General features: G+C 61.4%; 2 protein-coding genes across 9 annotated transcripts in view; one reads left to right on the top strand and one right to left on the bottom strand.

The window, feature by feature from the left end:
- PKD1 (polycystin 1, transient receptor potential channel interacting) overlaps nucleotides 1-10,721 on the top strand; it is a 46,405-nt gene extending 35,684 nt beyond the window's left edge. Inside the window, exons 27-46 of one of the 2 annotated variants that reach the window (XM_079946245.1) lie at nucleotides 639-809; nucleotides 890-1,033; nucleotides 1,130-1,340; nucleotides 1,439-1,565; nucleotides 2,674-2,790; nucleotides 2,872-2,921; nucleotides 3,132-3,316; nucleotides 3,407-3,500; nucleotides 6,384-6,496; nucleotides 6,578-6,780; nucleotides 6,856-7,050; nucleotides 7,464-7,603; nucleotides 7,963-8,075; nucleotides 8,333-8,480; nucleotides 8,606-8,731; nucleotides 9,000-9,174; nucleotides 9,254-9,544; nucleotides 9,623-9,757; nucleotides 9,832-10,137; nucleotides 10,233-10,721. In XM_079946245.1, coding sequence (XP_079802371.1) covers nucleotides 639-809; nucleotides 890-1,033; nucleotides 1,130-1,340; nucleotides 1,439-1,565; nucleotides 2,674-2,790; nucleotides 2,872-2,921; nucleotides 3,132-3,316; nucleotides 3,407-3,500; nucleotides 6,384-6,496; nucleotides 6,578-6,780; nucleotides 6,856-7,050; nucleotides 7,464-7,603; nucleotides 7,963-8,075; nucleotides 8,333-8,480; nucleotides 8,606-8,731; nucleotides 9,000-9,174; nucleotides 9,254-9,544; nucleotides 9,623-9,757; nucleotides 9,832-10,137; nucleotides 10,233-10,706 — 3,518 coding nt within the window. In that variant the 3' untranslated portion in view covers nucleotides 10,707-10,721. Of the gene's footprint in view, nucleotides 1-638; nucleotides 810-889; nucleotides 1,034-1,129; nucleotides 1,341-1,438; nucleotides 1,566-2,673; nucleotides 2,922-3,131; nucleotides 3,317-3,406; nucleotides 3,501-5,904; nucleotides 5,995-6,383; nucleotides 6,497-6,577; nucleotides 6,781-6,855; nucleotides 7,051-7,463; nucleotides 7,604-7,962; nucleotides 8,076-8,332; nucleotides 8,481-8,605; nucleotides 8,732-8,999; nucleotides 9,175-9,253; nucleotides 9,545-9,622; nucleotides 9,758-9,831; nucleotides 10,138-10,232 lie in introns of both variants that reach the window. The other variant, XM_079946244.1, reaches the window with a different exon arrangement.
- Nucleotides 10,722-10,841: 120 nt separating this feature from the next.
- TSC2 (TSC complex subunit 2) overlaps nucleotides 10,842-18,578 on the bottom strand; it is a 38,211-nt gene continuing 30,474 nt past the window's right edge. For 4 of the 7 annotated variants that reach the window (XM_079946252.1, XM_079946246.1, XM_079946247.1 and 1 more), the window contains 11 exons: nucleotides 17,408-17,538; nucleotides 15,965-16,464; nucleotides 15,625-15,700; nucleotides 15,274-15,360; nucleotides 14,173-14,359; nucleotides 13,834-13,973; nucleotides 12,656-12,734; nucleotides 12,495-12,586; nucleotides 12,307-12,405; nucleotides 11,768-12,158; nucleotides 10,842-10,951 (listed from right to left, as the gene is read on the bottom strand). In XM_079946252.1, the coding sequence (XP_079802378.1) occupies nucleotides 11,988-12,158; nucleotides 12,307-12,405; nucleotides 12,495-12,586; nucleotides 12,656-12,734; nucleotides 13,834-13,973; nucleotides 14,173-14,359; nucleotides 15,274-15,360; nucleotides 15,625-15,700; nucleotides 15,965-16,464; nucleotides 17,408-17,538 (1,562 nt within the window). In that variant the 3' untranslated portion in view covers nucleotides 10,842-10,951; nucleotides 11,768-11,987. Of the gene's footprint in view, nucleotides 10,952-11,767; nucleotides 12,159-12,306; nucleotides 12,406-12,494; nucleotides 12,587-12,655; nucleotides 12,735-13,833; nucleotides 14,049-14,172; nucleotides 14,360-15,273; nucleotides 15,361-15,624; nucleotides 15,701-15,964; nucleotides 16,465-17,407; nucleotides 17,539-18,578 lie in introns of those variants that run through there. The other 3 variants (XM_079946250.1, XM_079946251.1, XM_079946249.1) reach the window with 3 other exon arrangements.

The raw sequence follows: 18,578 nt of genomic DNA, 5'->3' as shown, positions 1-18,578 counted from the left end.
GCACGGGCTCTAGGTGTGCAGGCTTCAGTAGTTGCAGCACGTGGGCTCAGTAGTTGTGGCACACGGGCTTAGTTGCTCCGCGGCATGTGGGATCTTCCCGGACCAGGGCACGAACCCGTGTCCCCTGCATCGGCAGGCGGACTCTCAACCACTGCGCCACCAGGGAAGCCCCTTACTTTTAGTTTTTAAATTTTTTTTGGTCCTCTGTGTTGATGACCCACTTTTATAAAACGTCGTGTAGGTTTATCACTGGGGACATGGGGCAACACTGCTGTGCACTTGGTGGTCCGTGTGGGGACTGAGAGGTGTATGGTGACTGGTCACCAGCAGCCTCTGGGAGAGGTGATGTCACCCATCAGGACATGCATCTCTTGTGTAGCGGACTGAAGGCTGGCAGCCACCTTCACGTTCCACACTGTTACTCGTAGTTAAGGCACCACCACAACTGGCATTTGAATTGTGTCACTGGGGGCCGTTCATTTAATGGTTTGAGGCGACTGAGATCCATTTGTATCAGAGCCACAGGGTGGGGGCTGCCTGTGCCTGTCGAAGGAAGGTTGTCAGGGCAGACCCGCCCGGGGTCAATGTCTGGTGGGCGGCAAACCCAGAGTCCTGCCCCCTGTTCTGACGTCCTTCAGGGACCACAGCTCATGTGGGCATCATGCTGTACGGGGCGGACAGCCGCAGCGGCCACCGGCACCTGGATGGGGACGGAGCCTTCCACCGCAACAGCCTGGACATTTTCCAGATCGCCACCCCACACAGCCTGGGCAGCGTGTGGAAGATCCGCGTGTGGCATGACAACAAAGGTCTGGGGGCCCCGCTGCTGCCGCCCCCACCCCCCTGCTGCCCCACCCAGCTCTGACCACCCTGCCCCTCCCCTCTGCAGGGCTGAGCCCCGCCTGGTTCCTGCAGCACATCATCGTCAGGGACCTGCAGAACGCCCGCAGCACCTTCTTCCTGGTCAACGACTGGCTGTCAGTGGAGACGGAGGCCAACGGGGGCCTGGTGGAGAAGGAGGTGCTGGCGGCAAGTAAGGCCCTGCCCCGGTGGCGGGGCCATGGGGTGGGGGTGGGGGGCTGGGGCGCCTGGCCCTGGGATCTCCTGAAGCCCTCCTGTCCCCGCCCAGGTGATGTGGCCCTGCAGCGGTTCCAGCGCCTCCTGGTGGCCGAACTGCAGCGCGGCTTCTTTGACAAACATGTCTGGCTCTCCATGTGGGACCGGCCACCTCGGAGCCGCTTTACACGTGTCCAGCGAGCCACGTGCTGCGTCCTCCTCATCTGCCTCTTCCTGGGTGCCAACGCCGTGTGGTACGGTGCTGTGGGAGATGCTACCTACAGGTGGGTGCTGTGGGGGTCGGTACGCCCTCTCTCTGCCCAACCCCCAACCCCTCCTGCCCCACCCCCCAAGCCGGCCCGTCTCTCCTCTCCTGCCACAGTGTGAGGCCCGCGTCCAGTCTGATCCCACTGAGCATCGACACCATTGCCGTCGGCCTGGTGTCCAGCCTGGTTGTCTACCCCGTCTACCTGGCCATCCTGTTCCTCTTCCGGATGTCCCGGAGCAAGGTGGGTGGGGCTCCTGGAGCATGGGCACGGCTGCCCCTGCCAAGGGCTGTGCTGTTCAGTATAGCAGCTAGAGAGGGGTCAGGAGCCAGGGGAGAGATGCAGGGTGTCAGAATCAGGAGTGAACAGGGGTCACTGCTGACACCACTGAAGCAAACAGGACTGGCTGGGGAACTGGCTGATGCCCATGTCTCATAAGAAAGGGTCATATACCATGACAAGTGGCATTTCCCCCAGGAACCCAGAATGGACATCCTTAGCTGTATGTGGCTGGGTTTTTTTTGGGGGGGGGCAGGGTTTTTTTTTTGTTTTTTTTAAATTTTTGGTCATGCCATGGGGCATGCAGGATCTTAGTTCCCCAAATAGGGATCGAACCCACGCCCTCTGCAGTGGAAGCACGGAGTCCTAACCAGTAGACTGCCAGGGAATTTCCCGTATGTGGCTGTTTTTATATATATCTGTGTGTGTGTGTATATTTATACATATATATATATATATATATATATATATATATTTATTTATTTTTTTTTTTGGCTGCGTTGGGTTTTCATTGCTGTGTGCAGGCTTTCTCTAGTTGCGGCGAGTGGGGGCTACTCTTCGTTTTGGTCCACGGGCTTCTCATTGCAGTGGCTTCTCTTGTTGCACAGCGTGGGCTCTAGGCACACAAGCTTCAGTAGTTGTGGCACACAGGCTTAGTAGTTGTGGCTCACGGGCTCTAGAGCACAGGCTCAGTAGTTGTGGCACACGGGCTTAGTTGCTCTGCGGCATGTGGGATCTTCCCAGACCAGGAATCGAACCTGTGTCCCCTGCATTGGCAGGCGGATTCTTAACCACTGTGCCACCAGGGAAGTCCCTGGCTGTTTATATTTAAATTGATTAAAATTAGATAAAATTAAAACTTCAGCTTCTCCATTACACCAGCCACACTTCAGGTGTTCTTCATTGGCATGTGGCAGGTAGTTCCTGTGATGGACAATGAAGGTGTAGAATGTGTGCATCTAGAACATTCTCCAGGAGAGCACTGCTCTAGACTCTGCCTGCCAGGAGCGAGCATGCCTCCCCACAGCAGGGGCCCAAGCTGCCTCCCACTGACCGCCTGCCTCTCCTGCAGGTGGCCGGGGGCCCGAGCCCCACACCAGCAGGGCCGCAGGCGCTGGACATGGACAGCTGCCTGGACTCATCTGTGCTGGACAGCTCCGTACTTGCCTTCCCAGGACTCGGCGCTGAGGTGCGGGCTCCCCAGGGCCTGCCCGGATGGGGTCGTGTTCTGGGCAGCCTGGAATCAGGTTTCCTCTGTGCTTCTCAACAGGCCTTTGCTGGACAAATGAAACATGACTTATTTGTGGAGGATTCTAAAAGGTGGGGGTCTCTAGAGGAAACGTGAGCCATTTCTCCTGTAGGTCAGCTGCGCCTCGCATGTGCCGCGTCACGTGTCCTCGTCCGTGTGTCGTGGGGCTGTCCTGGGAGTGTTTGCTCAGCAGCACCGCATGTCCACGTGTGATGGGACTTGGGTTGGGTATGTGTGCAGACGCGTCCTCTGGGCTCCCCTTGCTGACCTGTCGCCTGCAGCCTGGTGTGCTGGCCATCCAGCGAAGGCACCCTCAGTTGGCCAGACTTGCTGAGTGACCCGTCCGTCATGGGCAGCACCCTGCAGCGGCTGGCCCGGGGCCGGATGGGCCGCACGCCGGGCCCGGAGGATGACAGTCTCTCCCTGGTCAGCCCCTCCTCACCTGCCAAATACTTCTCAGCTTCAGGTGGGTGAGCAGGGGTGGGGAGGGTGGTGTCCCCCAGCTCCCCCCAGGAGGAGGGAAGGCTCCAGGGCTGACACATTTTGCTCCCTCCAGATGAAGACCTGATCCGGCAGATCCTGGCTGAAGGGGCTGGCAGCCTGGCCCCCACCCAGGACACTCAAGGAGAAACAGATCTGCTCGCTGGCCTGTGAGTGCCCAGCTCCTGGGGGTGGGGGGCAGCAGGGAGCCCAGCCAAGTAACCCTGCTCCCTGTCTGGGCCTGCCCTCGTGCTGTCCAGCCAGTGTGGGGCTGGGGCGAAGTTGTTAGGCCTCAGAGTCCCTCATCTGTTGAAAGACCTCGTGGGGTCACCAGGGCCCAGCCAGTGTTCCCTTTAGGGTGGCAGGAGGGAGGGATGTTTGAGTAACAAAAGGCCACCAGTGTGAGGATGGCAGAACCTGCCATGATGCAGGGTCGTTGCAGCCTTTTAAATAGTTAATGTTTTTCCTTTTGACTCTATTTCAATTTCATGGTTTTTCTTTTCTTTTTTTTTGGCCGCACGGTGGGGCTTAGTTCTCTGACCAGGGATTGAACCTGGGCCCTGGCAGTGAAAGTGCCGAGTCCTAACCACTGGACCGCCAGGGAATTCCCTTCAGTTTTATGTTTTTAAGAATGTCTCAACTTCTTGGCTGGTTTCCAATTTAATAACAAAGATTCACATAGAATTACCTCATACCTCTTTTCTCATGTGTACCTACTTTAATATCCGTATTTCCATTCCTTCTAACTATTCTAATTTTCAAGCAACCAAAAATTACTGAGATATACGAACTTTCCCAGAACACAGAGAAAAAGGTAAAGCTTCTCAATTTGTTTAACGAAGACAGATAACCATGCCGTGATAGAATTTTAATGAAGGAATTGCCAATCAATTTGGAAACCTATGCTATGAGGAAGCCCTGGTAGTAATTAGCAGCTGACCACCCCACCATCTCCAGCCCAGAGCCCTCCCTGACACCCAGGTCCAGACATCCACCTGCCAGTAAGCAACTTCTCCACTTGAGTGTCCAGGGCAGCACAGACTTGCACAGCAACACGAGATGTCTCAGGAAAGGGCAGGTGCACTCTTGGACCAACCAAGACAAAACTCTTAGATTCATTCTTGACTCCTCTCTTTTCAAGTACTTCCTCACACGAGCCTTTAACAGATTCTGTCTGCTACTTTCCAGATTCGGAATCTGACCTTCTCTCCACCTGCCCTTGCACCTACCATCCAAACATCATCCTCTGCCTGGACCATTCCAGGGCTGACTCAGCAGAGTCCTGTTCCTTCCTTACAGCTCACCTTCCTTCTCCCTGCAGCAGACCCTGCCACTGCCCTCCTGGGGTGGGGAGGGGGGCACATTGGTATGGGCTGTTGGTGGGAGGCCTCAGCTCTTCGCCATCTGGACCTCAGCACTAGGCTGCTTGAGCGTCCTCACAACATGGCGACCAAAGTGAGTGGTCCGGGAGAACGAGGTGGAAGCCATAGTGTCCTTTGTGGCCCAGCCCCTTATTCACACACAATCATTTCCACAGTATCCTCTTGGTTAGGAGGAAAGCATCACTGGGGCCATCCCGCAGGTGACCTGCTGCAACTGGGCACAGTCCTCACAATGCTCCCCCAACCACACCTGATCTGGCCCCACCCCCTCCCTGTCCCTCTCTTGCCACCTCCGTCACCCACTTCCTTTGGCTGTGGCTTCCGTTGCTCTTCTGTCCTCATCTTTTATATTTGCTGCTCCCTCTGCCTGGAGGGTTCTTCCCAAGACAGGAGCCTCACCTTCTACTTCCTTCAGGTCTCCTCTCAGATACTTCCTGATCAGAGCCTTCCTTCCTGCCCCGTGTAAATAAAGTAAAAGGCACGGGAATGTGGGCGCGTGCTCGTGCAGGGCAGAAACAGGCTTCTGTCTCCGTGTCCTCCCCTGCTTCGCTTATGCTTTCTGTCTGCTTCCCCCACCAGCATGTGCACATGACATGCACACGGACTGTGCTCGTCTCAGTGCGTAGAGCAGGGCCTGGCATCTAGTTAGGGGACGTCATGCTGGTTGTGACCGAAGGAATCAGTGAACCCAATCAGACATAGCCTTTGCTCTCCTGCAGCTTAGAGTCAAATGTCAAACTCTATGTATTCTAGCTGAACCACTGATCCCGATACGACTTGTTTCTATCTGCATGTAAAATGTAAACACACATAGAGAAAAAGGACTAGAAATAACTATTAACACTGCTGTTCCTTGCATGATGGAAATCTATTTTCTACAAATAGTTTATGCTACTTTTATAATCAGAAAAATCCATTTCAAGAGAAAAGTGTGTCCTGTATATTCATGTCTGTTCTCTCTGTGCTGTCCCACCTCCAGAAGCCATAATGCCTTTTATTCCCTGGGAGACGCACAAAACCAGAAAGGTTTGCCGCCACTCAGCGGCAGGCGTGTCTGGAGGTCCATTCTCTTCAGGGCACAGTGGTGCAGACCCGCTGCTAAGTGTGTGCACTTTGTCCCCAGTTCATGGCTGTCACCATCTTCCCTCTTTTCTTTCTCCCCCTTCTCTCCTCTCTGCTCTGGCTCCTGTAGCTGCCCTGTCTCTGTAGCAGCTCTGGAGCCCGGAAGGTCAGGTCGGGTGGCGCCGGGAGAGACAGGCAGCTCGGCATGTGAAAGACACACGTACGTTTCCTTGTCCAGAAGCCGGTCTTTGGTTTCGCGTGCAGCGAGGCCTGGTGTGCTGGCACAGAGATCAGGCTGGGGGACCAGGCTGGAGGCCGGATGGTGGCGCTGTGGGGGGCGATGGCTGCTGGAGCGGTGGCTGCTGGAGGGGCAACAGGTCACAGTGATGTGAGGCGAGGACCGGGTCCCGGAGGAGGTGACCTGGCCCCTCCCCAGAGTGACCAGTGGTGTTCTGGCCTTCAGCACCATCTCCACCTGGCTTGGGGCAGTGTCCTCTCTCTCCATGGACCAGGAGAAGGGAATGGACGGGCCCAGAGAGGTGGGCTGGCCGCGCCTTGGGTGGCGTGTGGGCCGACAGGTGAGTGCTGGCTGCTTTGCCTGTGCCTCAGGTGCAGTGCCCCTGGTGAGAGGAATCAGACGCTGATACTGCCAGGGGAGAGGGGGCTGCCCAGCCCAAGCCTGACGTGGGAGCAGCCCCAGCCGGCAGAGCTGTCCAGGACAGGTGCGCTCCCGAATCCCCAGGTTGGCCCTCCCCACCCCTTCCTCTGTGCTGCTGATGACCTGTCTGTGTCTGCCTCCCCAGGGCTGGTGGAGGGTCTGCGGAAACGACTGCTGCCGGCCTGGTGTGCGCCCCTGGCCCACGGGCTCAGCCTGCTCCTGGTGGCCGTGGCCGTGGGGGTGTCAGGGTGGGTCGGCGCTGGCTTCCCCCCCAGCGTGTCTGTCATGTGGCTCCTCTCAAGCAGCTCCAGCTTCCTGGCTTCGTTCCTCTGCTGGGAGCCACTCAAGGTAAGTGGGATGCAGGGGGGCCAGGCTGCCAGCCTCTGGCACCCATGGGCCCCTCTGATGCTAGCCCTGGTCCAGGTCCTGCTGGAAGCTCTGTATTTCTCACTGGTGGCCAAGCGGCTGCACCCTGATGAGGATGATACGCTGGTGGAAAGCCCAGCCGTGACGCCCGTGAGCGAGCGTGTGCCCCGCGTGCGGCCGCCCCATGGCTTTGCGCTCTTCCTGGCAAAGGAGGAAGCCCGAAAGGTCAAGAGGCTGCACAGGATGCTGAGGGTGAGCTCAGGCCACGCAGCCAGCACCTGCCCTCCCTCTCTGGCCTCCTGGCCAGGGCAGCATCTTCCAGGAGGTCCTGCCTTTCTCAAAAGTCTCACCTGCACCCTCTTTCTGACCACCAAAGGCCCTTTAGCAGGTGGTGTAGGGCTCTGCAGCCCCCACCCCAACTCCCTCCTATCACCTCCTGGCCCATCCTCCTGCCCAACTCAAATGCCTGCTCCTTCTTGGCCTCACTGGGCCCTGGTGCGGCTTCTTGGCCTTCACGGACCATGTCTGCCCCCAGGCCTGGCTCTCAGCACAAGGCCCCCTGGCTGTGGGCACTTTGCTGCCCAGCATCCGGAAGCCCTGCTCTGTCACGGGTGGGGTGGGGGCAGGCAGGATTCGGCTGACTCCGGGTCGTCCCTGCCCCCCAGGGTCTTCTGGTATACATGTTCTTCCTGCTGGTGACGCTGCTGGCCAACTATGGGGACACCTCGTGCCACGACCATGCCTACCGCCTGCAGAGCGCCATCAAGCAGGAGCTGGACAGCCAGGCCTTCCTGGCCATCACCCGGTATGGACGCCCCGATATGCAGGCACAGGTCTTTTTGGCCAGGGTGGTGCTGATGCTGACCAGGGTCCACCTTGATCCTGTCCTTGGTCCAACCCAGCCCCTAGGGGATATCGGGAAGTACCTCAATACATTTTTGGTTGTCAGAACTGGAGTGGGTGTTGCTGACAATGGGTAGAGACCACAGATACTGCTCAACACCCTGGCTGAGGAACCAGGTTGTGCCTCGTCCCCTGGGGTAGCACTGGCCGCCTCCCCCTGGCTGGGCCGGGGCTGCAGTAGCAATGCTGTCTGGGCCTCTGACCTCTGGTGGGCACCGGAAGCTGAAGGATGGAGCATGTGACTCTGTCTGGTGTGGTCAGGTCTGATGAGTTCTGGCCGTGGATGTCCCACGTGCTGCTCCCCTACATCCACGGGAACCCGTCGAGACCAGAGCTGGGGCCCCCACGACTGCGGCAGGTGCGGCTACAGGAAGGTGAGCTGGGGTGGGGCACCCTGCCACTTACCCATCCTTTTTTCCAAAGAGAAGCCTTTGGCCAGGGTCTGGTTCCAACTCCCTTAGCTGGGTGACCTCCCTGCCTCAGTTTCTCGATGTGTAGGTGAGACAGTGACATCTATCTTCTGGGCTGCTGGGAGGGTTCGGTGAGATCCCATAGAGCTCAGCCTAGGAGGCTGGTGAACAGTCAATGCTCCTGGTTTGGCCGGGCTCATTCCCCAGCCCTCTGCTTTCAGCGCTCTGCCTGGACCCTCCTGGCTCAGGGGCCCCTACATGCTTAGCAGCCTCAGGGGGCTTCAGCACCAGCGACTACGGCATTGGCTGGGGGAGTGCTGCCCACAACGGCTCTGAGATGTGGGCCTACTCGGCGCCAGACCTGCTGGGGTGAGCACGGAGGGCAGGTCAGGGTGCCCAGGGGGCAGGGGGAGTTCCCCAGAGGAGCCCCTCGTTCCAGCCCACTCCCACGTTCTGCATGGCGCCGGCTCTGACACTGTCCTCCTCCCTGGCAGCGTCTGGTACTGGGGCTCCTGTGCCGTGTATGACAGCGGGGGCTACGTGCAGGAGCTGGGGCCCAGCCTGGAAGAGAGCCGCGCGCAGCTGGGCTTCCTGCAGCTGCACAACTGGATCGACAACAGGTGGGCGCCCTGCCCTCAGCCCCTCCCGAACCCCGCCCACTGTGCACATCAGTCACATCTGCGGGCTGGCTCACTCCTGCGCCCAGCTTCGCTGCTGCTTATCATCCCCTGAAGGAGCCCAGCGAGCCCGCCTGCAGCCCCGCGGCCTCCCCAGTGCACGCCTCACCCTCCCAACAACCTGACCCCAAGCCTCTTCTGCGAGCGCATCGGCTTCTCCTGGCGCGTCCCCTTCCTTCCCACCCCGTCTGACTCCGGGCCCTCCGCGCAGGAGCCGTGCAGTGTTCGTGGAGCTCACGCACTACAGCCCGGCGGTGGGGCTGCACGCCGCCGTCACGCTGCGCCTGGAGTTCCCGGCGGCCGGACACGCCGTAGCGGCGCTCAGCGTCCGCCCGTTCGCGCTGCGGCGCCTTAGCGCTGGCCTCTCGCTGCCGCTGCTCACCTCGGTAGGCCCCGCCCCGGCCCCGCCCCGGCCCCGGATGGCTCCGCCCCTGTCCTGACCCCTCCCCGGCCCCGCCCCCACAGGTGAGCCTGCTGCTGTTCGCTGTGTACTTCTCCGCGGCTGAGGTGGGCGCCTGGCGCAGGGAGGGGCGTGCGCGCGCCACGCGGCCTGGGACCTGGGCGCGGTGGCTGCTGGTGGCGCTGACGGCGGCTGCAGCGCTGGTGCGCCTGGCCCAGCTGGGCGCCGCTGACCGCCAGTGGACCCGCTTCCTGCGCGGCCGCCCGCGCCGCTTTACCAGCTTCGAGCAGGTGGCACAGCTGAGCGCCGTGGCCCGCGGCCTGACCGCCTCGCTGCTCTTCTTGCTTTTGGTCAAGGTGAGTGTTGGGCCGGTGTGCCCGGGGCGAGCCGGCGTTGGCGGGGTCGGTCGGTCGGCTGACGCCCTCTGTCCACAGGCTGCCCAGCAGCTGCGCTTTGTGCGCCAGTGGTCGGTTTTCGGCAAGACGCTGTGCCGGGCCCTGCCAGAGCTCGTGGGGGCGGCCTTAGGCCTGGTGGTGCTCGCCGTGGCCTACGCGCAACTGGCTGTCCTGGTAGGTGCCAGTGGGGCCATCGGAGAGGGTGGTTTAGCCCAGGCCGCGCCTCACTCATGCCGCCTTCCCCACAGTTGGTCTCCTCCTGCGTGGACTCACTTCGGAGCGCTGCCCGGGCCCTCCTGGTGCTGTGTCCCGAGGCTGGGGGTCCTGCCCTGTGCCCTGCAGAGTCCTGGCGCCTGTCCCCTGTGCTATGCACGGGGCTCTGGGCCCTGCGGCTGTGGGGTGCCCTGAGGCTGGGGGCAGTCCTCCTGCGGTGGCGGTACCACGCTCTGCGTGGGGAGCTGTACCGCCCAGCTTGGGAGCCGCAGGACTACGAGATGGTGGAACTGTTCTTGCGCCGGCTGCGCCTCTGGATGGGCTTCAGCAAAGTCAAGGAGGTGGGTACGGCCCAGTGGGGGGGAGAGGGACGCACCCTGGGCCCAGCTGAGCCCAGGGCGCAGCCGGACTGACCGAGCCCCTGTGCCGCCCCCAGTTCCGCCACAAAGTCCGCTTTGAAGGGATGGAGCCCCTGCCCTCCCGCTCATCCAGGGGCTCCAAGTCTTCTCCGGATGTGCCCCCACCCAGCGGAGGCTCCGACGCCTCCCGCCCCTCCACCTCCTCCAGCCAGCTGGATGGGCTGAGCGTGGGCTTGGGCCGGCCAGGGCCCCGAGGGGAGCCCGAACCTGAGCCCTCCCGTCTCCAAGCCGTGTTTGAGGCCCTACTCGCCCAGTTTGACCGACTCAACCAGGCCACGGAGGATGTCTACCAGCTGGAGCAGCGGCTGCAGAGCCTGCACGGCCGCAGGAGCAGCGGGCCCACAGCCTCACCTCCCCCTAGCCCCTCCCCAGGCCTGAGGCCAGTCCTGCCCAGCCGCCTTGTCCGGGTCAGTGGAGGCGTGGGCTTGGCTATAGGCCCCAGCAGGGCATCCCTGCGGGCCAAGAACAAGATCCACCCCAGCAGCACTTAGTCCCAGGGGATCTGGGCTCATGCCTCTTCTCTGGGGTGGGCCTGTGGCTTCACTCTGGCCCCTCAGAGCCAGAGCAGACACCGCTCAGTATTATTACCTTCTGCCACCCTCGAGGTTTCAGGCCAGGCAGAACAGCTGCACGCAGGTCCCCCAGAGAGCAGGCAGCACTTGTGTCTCTCTGTGGGCTTCAGCACTTTAAAGAGGCCGCGTGGCCAGCTAGGACCCAGGGTCCCCTCCCCAGTTCCCTGTGGGAGGACACAACAGTATTGGACTGAGTGCCCGGCCTCTGAGATGCTAATTTATTTCCCAAGTCCTCAGGTACAGCGGGCTGTGCCCGGCCCCACCTCCTGGGCAGACATCTCCCCCTTGCTAAGGATCCAGGCTATGGGGGATGGAACCTGCACCTCCTGTCATCCTCCTCCCTAAATTATTACCTCCTCTGTCCCCCTGCTGAGTGCATTCACCTCCAGCTGCCGCTGTGTGTCTATTGTCTGTCAGTAATTTATGTGGGGTTAAAATGTATATATTTTTGTACGTCGCTTTTATTTTTCAATAGGGCCAAGGGGCCTGGTGGCTGAAACAGCCTGTGCCCACTGTCACCCACCTTAAGGGGGAGCTGGGACTGCAGAGCTGGCCTCCCTCCCCAGACACCTGCCCACACGGCTAGGGAAGCAACAGCCACTTCTTGGCTCCAAGTCTGGCCTTGGGCAGGTGCTGGGCAGAGAGGACGGTTGGAGGGGTGTAACCACCCCGGGCCCTTCTTGTCACCACCATGGCCTTATTCTCCTCCCCTGCCCAGGCCTGCTGGTGGGTCTGGGTGAGGGGCAGCACCAGTGCATGGCACGGGGCCCTAGGGTGGGTAAGGGGAAAGATCTCTCCCCGGGGGCTGGCTCCCGGGCCAGGGGAGGTGAGCATGACAGTGCACATGTGAGGCTTTCCTGAGGGCAAGGCCCCAACAGCAGCCTGACAGGCCCCCTCCCCACTCCAGTGGGCATGGCCAAAGCTACAGCCTTGATCCCACCCCACCCAACAGACGAAGTCAAATAAATGAGTTGACTGACCGTTCCAGTGTCCGTGTCCACCCCGGTGTCTGTGTCCACGCACACAGGCCTGGGCCACACCAGCACTTTATTTGCACAAATAAATACCACCCAGTGTGCCTCATGGGGGCAGGGAGAGTCCGGCAGCACGGCTGCTCAGGTGACAGCTGGGGGAGCCCAGGCACGTGCTCAGCATCTCAGAGAAGCCCCAACAGGACCAGGCACCAGCCCCCGTGCAGCCTCACACAAACTCAGTGAAGTCATCCACGGAGGAGACGAGGCGCTTCCGCTGGCCTGTCTCGTAGGTGGGCGTGGACTCAGCTGGGGCCTGCGTGGGGGCCTTGGCGTGGCCAGGAGGGTGAGTCTGCAACAGGGGCAGGCTGGCGTTTGAGTAGTGGGCTTCCTCACGGATCTGAGGGAGAGGGAGCTTCAGCAGCAAGTCCAGAAGGGGCGACACATGCTCCCCAGGCTGGATACCAGCACCCCCAGTCAGCCATCACGTCTCTGAGGGAGCGCCCCCACCCCCAATGCCCAGCATGCCCATGGCCCAACCTCCCTACCCGGTGGCGGAGCCGCTTGATGTGGCGGAGCCTGGCAATCCACTTGGAGGGATAGGTGTCGGTGGGGTTGGAGCGGCTGTGGTGCACCTGCGAGGCCATCTGGGGTGGGGAGGGCAGAACAGTGAGCCCTGCACAGGTGGCACCTGTGGGCCTGTCCCACCCACCTCCCGGGGGCCACCTCTGCTCACATTTGCGTGCAGGGCCATCTGACGGGCCACGAAGGGCAGGTTTCGGTCGGACACGATCTTGGCCACGCTGGTGTCCACGAGGCCCTCCATGTCTGGGGAGACACAGCACTCATGTGGGGCTCAGAGCCCCGGGTGCCTCCCCACCTGGCCCCGCGCCTCACCTTTCCTGCACTGCAGCGACACCAGGTTGCACTCATAATCCAGGGGAGTGATGATCACGTGGACAAAGTTGAACTGGCCCTGCCCGGACAAGAGCAGGGGTCACCCCAGCACCAAGGGCCACTTTCTGCCACCCCACACTTAGCCCAGGAGGGCAGCTGGCTCGTTGGTTAGATGCTCGCTAACTCAGCACATGTAGCCGCCACCTGCACACCCACACTTACTTCTCACCTGGCCTGGGGGCCACCACCCTGTCACCCCTCTACTGCCTCACGTACAGCCTGCATAAGCCAGACGGTCACACAGCTCCCAATCCCTCCACACTGCCCAGGGCTTCTGTGCTGCCCAAGAGACACCTGCCTCACTGTTGGTTGAGAGTAGCATGTGGAGCTCCTGGGCCGCCCAGGATGGCACACGGAGCATCCACACCTCAGGCCCCTCTGAGGGGTGTGTGTGTGTGTGTGTGTGTGTCTGTGTGTGTCCCCCGCCCCCCCCCCCCAACAGCTCTACAATGCAGGAGGCCCACTTCGGCCTCCCCAGACACTCCTGCCTCTACCAGAGTCTCTGCCCCAAACCTCAGGGGGTCTGTGTTCAGTGACCTGCAAGGCTGCTCAATGCACTCAGAATAAATCCCAACGCCCCTGAGCACTGGCACCTCAGACCCTGGGCTGCGCCAGGCACCTGCCCACTCGGCCTTGCAGCTCATCCACACATGGCCACCCTGTGACAAGCCACCTGCACTGAGCCCGCCTCCTCCCCATGGGACCTCGAGCCCCAGCGACTTCCTCTAGGAAAGCGGGTGATACCAGGCCCAGCCCAACCGCTGAGCGACGACATGAGGGACGGACTGGGGGACAGGGCTCAGGGTTGTTACAAGCAAACGCTGCGTACCCACCACCTGCCGTGCACCCGCCAAGCACAGTCGCACAAAACCCACAGCAGTGCACGGCTCCAAGAGGAAACCAACGGGTATTGTCCTCATCACAGAAGAGGACACGGCCCAGGTGGGGGCCCGCCACCTCAGGGGGTTACACAAGCGGGTCGTGATGTCACCAACGCTGACCCAGCGAAGCTCGCTATCTCTGCTCAACACAGAACAGGGGGCACTTGCCCAGAGAGATCCGGCTTCCAGCCTGGGGCCCAGATCCACGCCCACCTGCCCTTTGGGCCCCTTGCTCACTTTGATGGTGCCGAGCTTGAAGTCCTCGCCAGAGTCATTGTAGACAATGGACACGAAGTCGTTGCCCAGATGGCGCTTCTTGTCACAGCGATGCTTGTCCACGTCCTTGGTGGGCATCAGGGTGGCGATGTGGAAGACGGCTGCAGGGCGGAGCGGAGCTGAGCGGGGTGGCGCCAACCCAGGCAGGGTGCCAGTGAGGGCTCCTCAGGCTGAGGCTGGGGGCCAGGACAGGTGGCAGTGGGTGCAGCCCTCAGTGCCCCTGAGAGGAGGGCTAGGTTTCTCCGGAGGCTCCTGAGGGCCTGCAGGAGCTGGGAGGAGCGGGCGGGGGAGGGCACACACCTTGCATGATGTCGTCATGCCAGCAGTAGGTGAACTGGCCGTCCTCGCCGCACACGTCCAGGCCGCCCAGGTACACCTTGTCCGGCTGGCAGTCCTTGAGCTCGATGAGCTTGCCCAGCCCCGTCAGGAATTCTGTGTACCTGTAGGAGCCATGCTCATTGGACAGGATGGCGAGCTCACTGTTGCTCTGCAGGGAGACAAGCGGGGCACGGTGGCACCTGCTCCCAGGCCACCCCCCAGCCACATGCTGCCCCTCCCTGGCTCTCAGGACCCCAAGGGCTTGTTGCTGCTGGGGACCCAGAGGAGGGGTGACTGGTGTGGCTGGGCAGACAGCCCCACTTCTGCCACCGACCCGACTTGGCGAGGAAGCTTCATTCAGGGTGAGGCAGCTTCATTCCCGTCGTTGCCCAGGTGTGTCACCCCGCTCCCCCACTCTCTCGTAACTAGCCTGTCACTAAACTGGGCCAGCTCAGCTTCAGAACACACCCAGAGCCCTCGGCACCCCTCTGTCCCTGCTCCTCCAACCTGCCTCTCACTCCACCCACTGCTGCACCTCTGCCAGTTCTCAGCCTCAGCCGGAGGGTGCTTTTGAGACTCAGGTCGAGTCAACTTGAACCCTTCGCTTGGAACCACCTGAGGCCCTCCCATCTCACTGGGTGCTGAGTTCCTACCACAGCCCCACTTCCCGCCCCCACCCCGCCCGGCACCCCTCCCCTCTGCGCTGGCCCAGGAGCGCACTATGCCGCCCCCACCTGCATGTGCGCTCGCCTCCCTCACTTCTTCCACGTCTGCACTCCATGTCACCTCCCTCGGATCAGCGACATGAAAAGCGTGTCGCTCACACCTGCGCAGGCTCCCTGGACCCGCCACCTCCTCCTCCTCCTCAGTCCTCGCCACTCCGTGCACCACGTGCTCACACACTATCTGTCACTCTCACTCCTGGATCCCTGGCACGGAGCTCAATGGGCACCCGACACTCCAGCGGCCCTGCAGTGACCAAGCTCTGCGGAGGACAAGGGCCCAGACCCCCCCGCCCCAGTGGGGTGGACGCCCAGTTCTGCCCAGCATGCAGGCTGGCCCCTGCCAGCCTGGCAGCCTCACCTGGCCTTCTCCCACGTACAGGACGGCGATCTTGTGTGTGTCATACGATGGGATCTGGTCAAGGAGCTGCACTGACCGCTCAAAAGACTGTAGCCACAGAGCCCTGCCTGAGCCCAGGGCAGAGGCTGTCCCCTACCACCAGCCCTGCCCAGCAAGCCCCAGCCCAATGCCTGTCCAGGAGAGGCCTCTCCTCACGCAGGCAGGTTACCGCAGGCTGCCGTGGGGACCTGAGGCCCTAGCCCTCCACGAGCCTGGGCTATAGCCCCCACTGCCCAGCCCTGGGGCATCATCCCACTGTGCACCCCCAGCCAGGCTCCAGGGGGACCCTGAGGGGAGAGAGGGCCCGCCTACCTCATTGGGTAAAAGGATTGGCTTGTTGGACTCATCACCGAAGAAAGGTGAGTGGTAGAGCTGCAGGAACACAAAGCTGCAGGGGAAGAGAGATGATAGGGGCTGGGCTTGGAGCTACAAGCCCAGGTTCAGGGTCTCAGCCAATACGGTCACAGCCCATGTGGAGAGCAGCAGGGCCCGAGCCTCATCACCCAAGGAGCTACTCTCTCCTGTGGCTCCGAGCAGCCACGGGGCAGAGGATGTGCAGACCTGTACCCCAGCCTGCTCTGTCCTGGGCCCCTCAGGCACCACGTCCCCACAGGGAACATCCGGGCACTCCCACCAGGAGGGCGAGGCTCACCTAGGGTTGATACCCGGCACCTTCTCGGTATTGGAGGTCCCAGCTCTGCTCTTGAAGGCGTCCCTCTCCACCCTCTTGCCCCTGCGTGACGGGGCCGAATCAGAGATAGTGTAGCCTCGAGGCCGCAGCCCACTGGGGGAGCGGGGACAGCTGGAAGGCAAGGGACCCTCAGGCTGGGTGGGACCCTGGCCCTGGCTCTCTTCGCCTGGGGCTGACCAGGCAGCACCTTCCCTGTCCAGGATCCCTGACTGTGACCGGGCCTTGGCCTCAGGGCTCAGCCGGCCGACATCAGCCTTGTCCCCAGGGTCCCCAAGGATGTCCTGCAGCGTCTGTAGTTCAGGCGATGAGCTTGACTTGCTCAGGGGCTGCGAGGGCTGGAAGGCGAGCTCCACAGAGGGCCGGGAGCCCTCAGAGGAGATGGCCCGCTCGATGGGGATCCCCCCAGCAGCCAACTCCTCGGCGTGGAATGACTTCTCCTCCTGGCTGGAGGTCGAAGATGACTGCAAAGAGTATATCCAAAGAAAATCTTCATCAAGAGGCACCACTGAGGGGACTTCCCTAGTGGCGCAGTGGCTAAGAATCCTCCTGCTAATGCAGGGGACACAGGTTCGAGCCCTGGTCTGGGAAGATCCCACATGCCACGAAGCAACTAAGCCCGTGCGCCACAGCTACTAAGCCTGTGCTCTAGAGCCCGCGAGCCACAACTACTGAAGCCCATGCGCCTAGAGCCTGTGCTCCACAGCAAGAGAAGCTACCACATCGAGAAGCCCGCGCACCTCAACCAAGAGTAGCCCCCGCTCGCTGCAACTAGAGAAAAACCCATGCACAGCAACGAAGAGCCAACACAGCCAAAAATAAATTTAAAAAAACCAACAACAATGAAAATTCAATATACTAAAAAAAAAAAAAAAAGAGGCACCACTGACCCCACCTGGAGGCAACAAGGCCCCACCCATCCTCCAGCCCAGGGCCATGGAGCTGCCCAGCACCGAACTGATGGTCCCCCCATCCCCTGAAAGCACCTCCCTGTGCCCCACGCTCAGCAGAGGAGACAAGAGCCTCGCAGACGAAAGGATACCAGCAATGAGAAGCTATATCCCTGGGTAGACCACTGGAAAACCCCACACTGTCTTACAGCAGGGACTTGGTAGAACATCTAGCCGTTTTTTTAGATAAGAAAAGGCAAGGGGATGGGGTGGGCGGAACAGTGGAAAAACTTTCTAGAGTTCAGAGCAAATCAGTGATGTGCCACAAAGCGTAAGGTGGAGGTCCCACACCTGCCCCCACCCCCGACTCAGCCCCTGCCTCAGCCCCCGCCTCCCACCCGACCCCCCCCGCCCCAGTAGCTGGGCTTGAGGTCTAGAGGCCTGCCTGGCCATGGAGGTCCAGATGGCAGCACCAACAGGGACCCTCAGGCCGGCTCTGGTCCCCAGCTGCACTCACCCTGCTGAAAGCTTCAGCGTGCCGATAGCGCCCGTCTGTGCCTAGGGTTGCCTCAAAGTCTTCCAGTTCGGGGGGCTCCACTGGCAAACTAGCCTCGCCTGGACTTCCCTCCTCCAGAACTACTGCAGAGTCTGGAAAGACACACACGGTGCTGCTGGGTGCCAGCCCGGCCGCCAGGAGCTCACGTGGCCTCAGGGGTACCAGCTTTTCCCCCACGAGAGGGCACAGTGGCCCCCCAGCAGGGCCACCCCCTCCCATCGAGCCAGCTGGAGGAGGGCACTCTTGAGCACCCTGGGTATGAGCCCTAACACAGGGTGTCTCCTACATGGGCTCCCAGGGGTCAGGATGAGAGGACATCTGCCTCCTCTAGTCCCCACCCATCCACCCCAGTGTCCACAGAAGCCACCTCTGCTCCTTCAGCAAGGCAGGTGGGCAAGGGCAGGCCGGACTCCCATGAGGAAGCCCCCCACCCCCCGCCCCGCCTGAGACGGGGCCTCCGCTCAGGAGGAGGGCATGCCTACACCAGCCCTCAGGAACTGGGGAGAAGCCAGAGCTCCTCCCTGCTTGGCCCCGGTCGAAAGACTGCAGCGGGAAAGTCCCTGTGTGGGAACACAGGCTCAGGAGCCATTCTGGAGAGCGGAGGCTCGCCTTCCGAGTCCAGGCCGACTCCGAGCCGGGCGCACTTAGGAGAGAGCATGACGCCCCCAAGCCGCGTTTCCTGTGCCAGCACCAGGGCGAGGGGGGTGAGAAGAAGCAACCGGGTTAGCGCCGCCCACACGCAGCCCCGCACACGCGCAGTCCATTAGCTGCCCATAAGAGCCCCTCTGCCACTGCACGCTCCTAGCTGGCTCCTGCCCATGCAGTAGGGCCCGGGCGGCTGGAGCCCCGAGCAGGCCACACCCTCCCTGCCGGGGCCTGGGAGCCACGGGCCAGAAGCCGGTCTGCAAGGCCCTCGGCCAGCCTACTGTGAAAGGTAGACACGTCCCAATTTGTGGATTCACAAAGCCAGTCAGAGCACCAGGGGCCAGGGCAGGGGCAGCTCGGCCGAGGCCCAGAGCCAGGCTCGTACCCCAAGAGCTATCCTCCGTCGGCCTCTGGGGTTCAGTTGCCCGAGGTCACCTCCTCAGGCCTGAAGGGGCTAGGAGGGCCTGTCTGGCTCAGGAACAGAGCT

This window comes from Stenella coeruleoalba (assembly GCF_951394435.1).
Source record: "Stenella coeruleoalba genome assembly, chromosome: 15".
NCBI classification, from domain to species: Eukaryota; Metazoa; Chordata; class Mammalia; order Artiodactyla; family Delphinidae; genus Stenella; species Stenella coeruleoalba.
Note: the sequence above shows the minus strand (reverse complement) of the source record. Positions and strands in the feature narration are given on the sequence as shown.